This window comes from Salvelinus namaycush, chromosome 6 (genome assembly GCF_016432855.1).
Source record: "Salvelinus namaycush isolate Seneca chromosome 6, SaNama_1.0, whole genome shotgun sequence".
Lineage (NCBI taxonomy): Eukaryota > Metazoa > Chordata > Actinopteri > Salmoniformes > Salmonidae > Salvelinus > Salvelinus namaycush.
The window spans coordinates 12,670,424-12,681,710 of record NC_052312.1 but is presented as its reverse complement, the minus strand read 5'-3'; the positions used below and the strand labels follow the sequence as shown (position 1 = coordinate 12,681,710).

Below are 11,287 nucleotides of genomic sequence, written 5' to 3'. Positions count from 1 at the left end.
TTGGGAAAGCACCCGACTTAATACCTGATCTTTAATTCATCCATTTTCTGCCCAAGGAGGTGTCCGCATGATTTCAAGGCAGACTGAATCAGCCTGATGGTTGACTTGATCCAGAGAGTAAACAGAAGTGTCAACCTCAAGTGAACTTCCTAACAGATGGGATCGACTCCTTGAAACCTCTGTCATTATTTGAGGTTCACTCTCCTGACTAGAGGGAATCACTGAAGCCAACACTAATCAAGACATAATTGCTCAATACATTATTCAAAAGGTCTTATTACGGTTTGTCATTTCCAAGATGGCTGGGTAATATATCGCTGCCCGCCTGAAATATGCTTTATAATACATCATTAGCAGAAAAGCAGAGTGATGGCTTTACTTTCTTTGCTGTGTCCTTTGTGACTGGGACAGTTACAGTTCGTCAATATTTTTTTTATGAATCACTTTCAACATGACATGACCTTCACACAACAGCTCAGAAACGGACAGGTTGATAAGTAACGGCCGCAGTATGTCAAACAAATGTCAACATTTAAGGCAGATCCTCCTGAATGGATTGCCCTTAGGCCCTCAGGGGAATTACTAACCAATGGGTTCGGACCGTCGCTGATATCAATTGATGACAATAGGATTCACCTAACAGACTAAAGGATGGCAATCCGTCTCTCTCCAACACGTTGTGTTGCAAAGGTACTGCTCAGTTGTCGAATCATGCTCCTGTCCCTGCTGACTCTTTCCTAACAGGGATTTACAGCTGTGAATAGCGCTGATGGTCTGCTAGAGAGGAGAGGAAAGGTGTGAAGGTGAAGATGAACTGCATTAATGATCCCTTCCTCTCATTGCCGACAGTGACACGGACTCCACCCTGAGAATCAGCTGTCAATTACCCCAGGCGTTACCAGTGGACCCCTGGAAACTTCCGGGGCTGAAAAAAATATATTAATTAGATCCAGACTAAGACCTCAAACACAATTAAAGAATTGACTCTCCAGGTGAGTGTAAAAAGAAGAGGACACAGTTCACCAAATCCCCAATTACAAGCTTGTCAAGGTAGCTCCCGAGAGCGAGAGATCTTTTGAAAACCAAGATGCTTGCACGTCACCTTTGCACTCCTCTCGAAATTTGTCGGAGTACAGGTTAGCCGAGAAAAAGGGAATAAGAAACTTTCAATTACGTGACTGGAATTAGAAACGTTTGGTTTATTACACTGAAACAAACTAGAAAATAAAAAAGAACCAGCCCAGTGGATACACACTAGGCAACGGCACAGAACATGCAGTTTCACGTCCAAAACTCATTTAATTAGGATTAAATGATATAAAAATAAACCATTTACAAAATGTCTACTACAGAGACAGACCAGTGGCATCCAAAACACACACGTTCACAAACTCAAAATAGTGTGACTATTTTGAAGATATATTTTTTTCAATTACAATTTTTTTGAAACATTGTACCATAAAAAACAAAGATAGAAACAAAAACTTCACAGTTGAAGGGAGAGCACGTGACATGCAGTCTTTGGTGCAGAAAACACACTACACAGTAGTTTCGTGTTTCCATAGTCCAGTTTTTATGTTGGCTGAGCACGAGCTCTCTGTGTTGATTATAGGCATGATCTGCCCATTGTTTTTGAGCGTGCCGTTTTGTGTAGCCAGGTTGAGCCCGTACGACTTGGGCTGGCCGTCCACCAGCTCTGTGTTATTGGGCTGCTTTATGCTACTACTGTCTTTACTCGTAACGGACGCAGAAGTCCCAGCCCCCTCACCTTCTCCTCCTTCTCCACCTGTTCCTACTGTTGATCCTACACTTCCACTTCCCACTACTCCGATAGCCCCGTTGCCTAGGGCGCTAGTGCTGCCCCCTCCCTTGTCGGTGTAGCGCGAGCGTCGGGGCAGGGACGTGCTGGCGTCGCTGCTGTCCTGTTGCGTCTGGCTCTGGTGGCGCTCCCTGTAGGCCATGTAGACTGCCCGTCGGCTGCACCGCGCCTGCTGACTGTCGTGGTGTTCGTGGCGATGCCGCCTGTGGGGGCCGCTCTGCACGCTGCCGTCCACGCTGGTGGGCACGTCATAGGCGTACTCGCGCAGCACAGTGAGTCGGCTGGCCCGGTGGGCCCGCGCCCTGTTCTTGTGATGCCGGCTCGTGGGTCCGTTGGTGGCAGGATTGTTGTTGTTGGGCCGGAACTGCACCTCCACGGGCGCCACGTGCATCTTGATCTCATTGTCCACCGAGTGCTCCGTCAGGCTGTTGTCCAGCATGGCTGCCCCATTGGCGGGCAGGGCTAGTAGGGGCAAGGATTTGTTCAGCGCTGCCTCTGCATGCAGATTGGTCAGTTTACTTCCCTGGGTGGAGTTTCGCACACTGGGGCCACTCTTATTGGTGCAGGATGACTCTGCGCTGCTATGGGCACACTTGGCCGCATCATCGTTGCCCCTACCAACCGACCCAGCCGCGGACGCCCCCGGCAGTGGCAGCAGGGCGTCCTCCTGCGCCGAGTAGGCCCGTCTCTCGGGGCAACAGGCCTGGGCCCAGTGGCGCCTCATGTCCTGGCGGTTGACGCAGTGGTGTGCCATCAAAAAGCCACCCAGAGCCAGTGCCACAATGCCAAACAGGCAGGAGAACACCAGGTCGGCCGGCCTCTCCTGGGACACGGCCATGGCGCCAAACACCCACAGCGACGCGTAGAGCCCCAGAGCAACCGCCGCGCCAAGGAGCTGCCGCGCGAACGTATGCTCGTTCTCCAGCGCTGACAGGGACACGGCATGGGGAGCCGACACCGTAGAGGACGAGGCGTCGTGGGACTGGAGGTGGAGGAGTGTGGCCGGTATGTCTCCGGCATCGCTGCCCGCTACCGCCAGCCGCTGTTGCTCCTCGGCGGGTTCCTTGAGTTCGTAGCGGCGCTCGGGGTGGCGGCGCAGCTGGAGGAGGATGCTAAGGAAGTACATGCAGTCCACGAAGACGATGAAGCCGACGGGGCCGTAGAAGGCCCCCAGGCTGGGCTCCCACGCCATCCAGCAACTGAGGAGAAGACAGAAGGGGAAGGCATCAGTACAAACATACAGTAAATATTTATGTAAATGTGGTACACACGCACAATATCATACAGACAAATGTATTGTGCAGAAGTGTCGATATATCAGCTGCATTCAGTAAAAACATATGTTGGCAATTTTTTATTTATTTTTTATTTAACCTTTATTTAACCAGGTAGGCAAATTGAGAACACGTTCTCATTTACAATTGCGACCTGGCAATGAAGCCATAAGACAAGTATGACATGACAAATCTTTGCCAGATGAGTCAAGTGTCACCCATTCAAGTGGTCCACAAACCTTTTTTAAATTATAACAACTTCAACATTGTTTTTGTGTTTGACTCAAACCGTAGCTCATTAAATCAAGTTTTTTTTAAATTATAACAACTTCAACATTGTTTTTGTGTTTGACTCAAACCGTAGCTCATTAAATCAAGTTAAAAAAAACACACATGCATGCATTGAGTCTCTTTGAAAATGGGAAAAGCGGGAATAGAGTATCTGTTCCGGAATATTCCACGGGGCGGGTTCCATTCGTCTCAGTAGCTGCAAATTAATTCAACTCCAAAGACTTCAGACAGATACAGGTCCAGATTTCCAAATTACAACCCAAACAGCTGCCACCATAAAGTGAGAGAATGAAAGGGGGGGAGAAATGGAGAGGGAAAGAAAGAGCGAGAGAGAGACAGAAAGAGAGAAGCGAGAACACAAACAGAGAGAGAGGAAGAATGAGAAGAAAGAGAGACCGACAGACTTGGAAAATGGCAGCAGACGTGAGGTGCCGAGACACACACTATAAATAGCGCACCCCAATAGGGCTCTCGGAACTTCACAGGGACTCAGAACTTTTCCTACCCCCACAAAATATTTCTTATTTACATAAAGCTACGCACACACGCATTCTGGCCAGTCGAAAACAAAAAGCAATTTCTCTTGGGTCTAGTTTTATATATACACAAAGCCTTCTGTCGATATAAATCATAACAATTTCCATAAACACACACTATAGTAGAATAACTAATTGGTTTCCATACAATGTGACAGTAAACTGGCACTACTTACTATGGTGCGTTGGTCTGGCTACCGTAGTTCTTGATGTTGGCGGCTGCGGTTATGCCACAGACGATGATCGGTATCCCTCCGCCTATTAGGTAGAACCTGGTAGGAAAAGGTAGCGGTAAAAGAACGGAGTAGGACCTGCTTGGGATCAAATTGGTGGTGAGTTGGTTGCAGAGGTGGCATGTGTGCTTCAGGCCTCCGTACTGACACCATGTGGTGGGTGTTAAACCAACAACACAAACCAAACCCTCTCTCTCCACAAGTCACAGCTATATTTCTAGAAGATACATAATCTACACATAATATTATTTGCAGCTCCTTGTAAAGGGAGAGAAACGCTAAATGTGATTGTACAGCATTTCAACTGATCCTCGTCCACACACTAAACAGTTAGTCTGACTCGGTTTTATGACCAAACCTTTTCATAACTGTGCATTGTGGGAACTGTAGTATTTTACCTCAGCATGGGTCGTGGAGGGGGCGGGGGCTCGTCCAGCTCTTCGTAGTGCTTGGCCTTGCGGGTCACTTGCTTGTAGATGTTGCGTGCAGTCACGCCCACCCACAGAGCTGTGGCCAGGGTCGAGTAGTGCAGAACTATGCCCACCTGAAAAAAAATCACCACCGAGCTCAGTCACGATCAAGATTCCACTTTAAACAAACAACTTCATTATGAAAATGTTCAATGCGCCAAACTGTATGAGTGTACCAAGTATCATGATTTTATGAAAAAGTTCAAGATTTGTTCACATATTGCCTGGACTATATAAAGGCTTTATAGAGCATTCACAAATTCTACATAAGCACTACATAGATGCTTCACTAATAATTTATGAGCAAAATACTACACATTCTGAAAACTCACTTCATAAAATGTTATTGTACTAATTATCAGTTTGTAAAGTTCCTTGACAAAGTAGAGCCCAGCTGTAAGATATCCTTTATTCTAGGTGGCAAACCGTTATTTTCCAAGATGTTCTCTACCAGCTGGGCTCTTTGTGTTAAGGACAATGAATGAATGAAAGAACCCAGTGCAAATGAGCAGGGGGTGCTACACTGCCTTCAGCTGATGTGGTCCCGTTTCTCCACCCTTCTCGTGGATTTAATGGTGGAAACAGCAAGTGTACACTCAGGAATCACACTATGTCGCCAAAGGCAATTTTGCCTCCTCCACAACATCTTGACATCCCCATATAATTGTGAGATGCTTTTGGCAAGGGAAGGCAGGTTGGCAGTCTGGCTGGCAGGTTGGTAGGCAGATAGGCTGGCTCACCAGTGGGTTATGGTGGGGGGTAGGGAGGAATACTCACAGCTTGGCACACGCTGGCGTAACGCGTCTGGTTGATGCCACCCACGAAGACGCCGCAGGTGAGGAAGATGTGGAGGCAGAGGTTGACCAGCATGTGCCAGAACTTACGGCTGATCCGGACAGACCTGGACACGCAACCACACAGAATTGACACGGTGAGATTCAGCAAAAGAATATCAGGGAATAAAATATCACGTCTATTCGTATGTTTGATTCATTCAAAATCTGTTATGAGTTTGGAGTGGTGGAGATATGCTCGTGGAATGGTGAACATATTAGTGGAGACTGGACAGTATTGGTCCCCAAACTTCCTTGCATTGTCACCCACCCAATAGGAAACATTCTGGCCTCGAATCTTGTGCTGCGACCCGAAAGCGAGTCACAGTCCATCATTTGGTAATATTAGATACCGTACTACTAGTAAGATGGGTACTTGGTATCTTATGCACTAGGTATACACTGTATTGGATTCTAGTAGCAGGTAGAGCTGTTACCTGTGGTGATAGATGTAGCTGATGATGATGGCCAGCAGACTGAGCAGGAGGACGATAGCTGTGGCGTAGAGGACTGGGTGGAGAGGCTCAATGCTGGGAGAGAAATACTCCACCCCAGTAAGATCCTGTGGGATACACACATCAAAATGTTAGAACGTCATCACTTTAGACAATGTGTCATACAATAACAAATAAATCATGAAGAAAAGGTATGAGCCAATTTCGTCAACTCAGGAGATTGTCACGTGCTTGGGCCAAAACTAAACAGGTCGTGTTTATAGAACGTGTGAACCGAAAAGAGATGTTGAGCTCGTCTTGAAAAGGCTAATGTCTCAAAAGGAAGTAAAGGTTGTCACGATATCAGTATCCTAAATACTCAGAAGCATCATGGCAAGAAAACAAAAGAAGAAGCGTATTGCATTTACTGAGGAAAACAGCCCTAATGTTGGAAACAGCCTTATGTTGTCTCCCGGAGTCACCCCTGGCCACCCACCATGAGCACAGCGTAGTTGCTGAGCGAGTCACAGGAGAGCGTGGTAAAGTTGTCATGGTGCCGCAGGACACGGCAGCCCTCGCTCTGCCAGCCACCCTGCCCGCCCAGCAGGCTGAAGTTCCAGCAGGCGGGCACGGCGTCCGAGCCACGGGCAAACCGCCGCAGCGTGGCGTTTACCGGGACACGCAGTCCACGCAGCTGGAAACCCTCTGAGCAATCAGAGGCAGAGAGAGAGAGAGAGAGAGCGAGAGCGAGAGCGAGAGAGAGAGAGAGAGAGAGAGAGAGAGAGAGAGGCGTTAGTCTTCAAAACATATCCTGGTGCTTTTATTTATTGGTCCTTTTTTTAACTACCTTTTCTAAAATCCAATGTAAGACAAAAGGGTGACAGGTAGCCTAGTGGTTAGAGCATTGGGCCAGTTACCAAAAGGTTGCTAGATCAAATCCCTGAGCTGACAAGGTCAAAAATATTTTAGTTTTGCCCCTGAACAAGGCAGTTAACCCACTGTTCCAAGGCCGTCATGGTAAATAAGAATTAGTTCTTAACTGACTTAAGTATTACAGATGGATCCCGAAATCAAAAGTCTTTGCCCAAACCACAAAATTCACTCTTAAAATAAGTCACAACAATATCTTGAACAAAATCCCATCTAATACTTTAGTGGTACAGTGGGGTCCATGTCGGACTCACCAATCTTGGCCAGGAGAACGGGGGTGGCCACGTTCCTCCTCTTCCCCCCGTCAGCCAGCAGGGTGGAGTTGCCCGTGGAGGGGAAGAGCTTGCCGTTGCGGAAGGCCAGCAGGTGAAGCTTGTAGACGTTGTCGTCGGCCTGGCCCAGGTACTGAGAGAACAAAGATGGGGGGAGCTGCAGGGACGCCTCCACTATGGTGTTCTAGGGAGAGAAAAAGAGAGGATTTATTATTTAATTTATCTTTTATTTAGTCCCGTAGAGATAAAAAAAAGTATGATTGAGTGTACAGCATAATGTGGGATTCTGGTTAACGTTTTAGTCTACAGTTCATTGTTTAATTGGCATTTACTTAGAAAAGACATGGTTATATGGTAAGCTGTTCTTAGGTTTATGCTATGGGTGAACCTCAAGACAACACACCTCATTTTGATAAAACATTTCAAGGGGCAATGATGGCGATATCTTAAATGAATTATGCATCATTTTCAGTCTATATACTGTTAAGGCTAAGGGGACCTGTTTCGATGACTGCTGCTGCTTGCTCTTTGCAGTCCAGGCTACTTTATAAGCACTTTCTGACAAGTGCTGATTGTAAAAAGTATTTTTTCCTACACATTGGATTGATTGCGTCTCTTACGGTCATTCCTGGGTACTGACCTTAAGAGAGAGGCTGGACAGGGTGCTGGTGATGTTACACTTGAAGCTGAGCTGGCGGTCAGGGTTGCCGTCCAGGTCGATGCGTGGGCCCAGGTCTCGGAGAGCGATGCGTTCAGGCATCAGCTTCTGGAACAGTGTGCAGGTCATGCCATTGAAGCTGCTCGCCTTGATGGCGTGGGCCTCCAGGGCGATGTTATGGGAATTCTGGGAACAAACGGTAGGAATAAGAGAAAAGTATAAACACACATACAAAACCGCCATCTCCCAACGACAATGCATTTACACCCCGATGCCGTTTAGGATTTGGTAATGGGATCTCATGATCTGGCGCGATCTTACGGTGGAGTAGGCCTGGGTTCCGCTGGCTAGCTGGTGTACAGAGATCCTCTGGAGACACTCCACGATGCGGGAGCAGGCCCTGGCCTCGCGCTGAGCTAGCCGCAGCACCCGCTCATCAGCGTGCATCAGATTACTGGAGATGTCCACCATCACGTCCCCCAACTGAGACAGACAGAACAGGGTTAACACACACACAAAGAAACCACAGAACTTCACACAGTTACCTGCAAATACACACAGGGCCAGGCAGAGGCACACGCATACACAGGCCTTATCAATCGAAACAATAGAGTGCTTTGTTTTTTTATCCAACACTCAATGTAGTCTTTATTATCATCGCCCTGGAAATAGCTGAATTCGGCGCTGACGGAGGGCACAGGGCGCTAGACCAGGGCTGCGTTCCAAACACTTAAGACACACCCTATCCCCTCAGCCCTCAAATTAAGTGGACACTTCCGATGACGTGTCATGACGTCTGACGAGTAAACACTTGGAGGGCGGAATGTTTTTTAAAATGGACCGCCCTTGCCCAGAAATTCGTCACTCGTTCATCCCGCGATGATTGTGTTTCCAGTCACCGGTAGCTTGTGGGTGCTTTATATGCGCTACAGTCAATTATGATTGCATGTCTACTTATATTAACTATATCATTATTAATATATGCCTACTGTACGATCGCTAGCAAATGAATTACCTAACCAACGTTAGCCTGCCTAGCTACTTCTGAAGAAGGAAAATGTTTTACTACTACAATTTCTAAAAGCTAACCAAACAAAAACATCATTACTTTTATGAGATGTGTTTGTGCATTAGTAGCACAATTTCTAACTTATTTAGATTTGTTTTTACTTACACTTGTATGTTGACATGTCCATATTGACGTTTTAAGTTTTGGCGATACTTTTCTTAGCGGATGTACAATCATCGCACATTGAATTATGGTGCGTTTTAGGCCCCAAAGTCAACATAATTGTACACTCGTAAACTCCATTAAAAACGAGGGCTGAGGGGCTTACTTTGCAAACTTCCCTTGCTTGGCTAATCATTTGGACCGACGACAAAGGCTGCGGGGATTCCCCCAAGAGCTTAAGGCGAGGGTAAGTGGACGATGGTGTGTCTTTTACGAGTTTGAAACGCAGCCCAGGTGCAACATTCAAAGCCTTCCCCAATGAGCGCAAACTGCCAGGTGTGAAACCCAACAGACAGAGAAACCTGACCCGGCCTTGCTTTGCAATCCCCCACAGCTCGACAGGAAAAATACCTTTTTCCAGATCCTAGCTTATTCGCTTTCATTCCGATTCCTCTGCGGATTTAAACAGGACAGGGTTGCCCCTGTATCAACTATGAGGAGCGGAATAACATAAAGGGCCCAAGTATCAGCAGTAAGCTGGAGATGCATACACTGTGTGGCGTGTTCGCACCTCTCTCACTTGCACACACAGTAAACACACACTTAAAAAATACTATTACCTAGCTCTACTTATAACATTTATTTTGGGTCTGACCCCATTTCCTCTCATTACACTTATGCCTGAGGCCGTGCATGTTACTGTCCTCTCCGAGTGTGTGTGAGTGTGTGTGTCTGCTTCTTTATATGAACATCTTATTCATCCATAAAGGAGGTACAAGGTGGGACTGGGAGACTGAAGCGGGACTCACCTCCTTGTATTTCTCGGCAAACTTGCCAAACTTCTCGATCATCTCGGCCACGAAGATGACGTCCATCTTGTCTGAGAAGTTGGCGGCCTCGAATGTGTAGACGAGCAGCTGGCGGGCCGTGATCACCGCGTTGGTCATGTTCAGAGGCATCTGGAACACAGAGAGACGGAGAGGTTTAGAAGGACTGTACACAAGGGTGAACGCTTCAAAAAACAACACTTGAGTGTAGGAAGACAAAAAGAATGACAACGCCGGCAAAAGAAAGAAAGAGAAAAATAACAAATCAAGAGGGAAGACTAGGCGGGAGATATACAATAAGTTGAAGAAAGAAAAGACAGACAAAGAGAGCAAATCAAACATGGTCAGACAGAGTGTCATGGTCACCTGGTTGATGATGTAGAGGAAGCGAGTCACGTCTTTCTGGTACTGGCAGCGGAAGTAGTTGTCCTCGGCCCACAGGCCCCCACGGTCACAACGCCGCCACGCAAGCCGCTCCTCACCCACCGAGCCGGAGTAGATTCCCGTGCCTGACGCCAGCTTGTTGCAGGGCAGGTAGGCTGTGATGCTTGCTAGGGTACGAGGCCATCTGAGAGGTGGGGGGGATCGAGAGAGAAAAAAAAGAGAAAGAGAGGGGAGCGAATAATACAATAGATAGAAAGAGAGGGACAGAGAGAGAGAGACACAGTATATAGATAGAAAGAGAGGGACAGAGAGAGAGACACAGTATATAGATAGAAAGAGAGGGACAGAGAGAGACATAGTATATAGATAGAAAGAGAGGGACAGAGAGAGACACAGTATATAGATAGAAAGAGAGCGACAGAGAGAGACACAGTATATAGATAGAAAGAGAGGGACAGAGAGAGAGACATAGTATATAGATAGAAAGAGGGACAGAGAGAGACATAGTATATAGATAGAAAGAGAGGGACAGAGAAAGACACAGTATATAGACAGAAAGAGAGGGACAGAGAGAGAGACATAGTGTATAGATAGAAAGAGAGGTACAGAGAGAGACACAGTATATAGATAGAAAGAGAGGGACAGAGAGAGACACAGTATATAGATAGAAAGAGAGGGACAGAGAGAGAGACACAGTATATAGATAGAAAGAGAGGGACAGAGAGAGAGACACAGTATATAGATAGAAAGAGAGGGACAGAGAGAGAGACAGTATATAGATAGAAAGAGAGGGACAGAGAGAGAGACACAGTATATAGATAGAAAGAGAGGGACAGAGAGAGAGACACAGTATATAGATAGAAAGAGAGGGACAGAGAGAGAGACACAGTATATAGATAGAAAGAGAGGGACAGAGAGAGACACAGTATATAGATAGAAAGAGAGGGACAGAGAGAGAGACATAGTATATAGATAGAAAGAGAGGGACAGAGAGAGAGAGACACAGTATATAGATAGAAAGAGAGGGACAGAGAGAGAGACACAGTATATAGATAGAAAGAGAGGTACAGAGAGAGAGACATAGTATATAGATAGAAAGAGAGGTACAGAGAGAGAGACATAGTATATAGATAGAAAGAGAGGGACAGAGAAAGA

General features: G+C 46.7%; 1 protein-coding gene across 1 annotated transcript in view; it reads right to left on the bottom strand.

Moving 5' to 3' along the window:
- Positions 1 to 1,179: 1,179 nt before the first annotated feature.
- LOC120049656 (adhesion G protein-coupled receptor A3-like) overlaps positions 1,180 to 11,287 on the bottom strand; it is a 67,116-nt gene continuing 57,008 nt past the window's right edge. The window contains exons 9-19 of the mRNA XM_038995992.1: positions 10,115 to 10,316; positions 9,731 to 9,880; positions 8,072 to 8,233; positions 7,733 to 7,936; positions 7,075 to 7,276; positions 6,387 to 6,595; positions 5,894 to 6,018; positions 5,401 to 5,524; positions 4,552 to 4,697; positions 4,097 to 4,192; positions 1,180 to 3,018 (exon numbers count right to left, since the gene is read on the bottom strand). Of these exons, the coding sequence (XP_038851920.1) occupies positions 1,539 to 3,018; positions 4,097 to 4,192; positions 4,552 to 4,697; positions 5,401 to 5,524; positions 5,894 to 6,018; positions 6,387 to 6,595; positions 7,075 to 7,276; positions 7,733 to 7,936; positions 8,072 to 8,233; positions 9,731 to 9,880; positions 10,115 to 10,316 (3,100 nt within the window). The 3' untranslated portion in view covers positions 1,180 to 1,538. The remainder of the gene's footprint in view (positions 3,019 to 4,096; positions 4,193 to 4,551; positions 4,698 to 5,400; positions 5,525 to 5,893; positions 6,019 to 6,386; positions 6,596 to 7,074; positions 7,277 to 7,732; positions 7,937 to 8,071; positions 8,234 to 9,730; positions 9,881 to 10,114; positions 10,317 to 11,287) is intronic.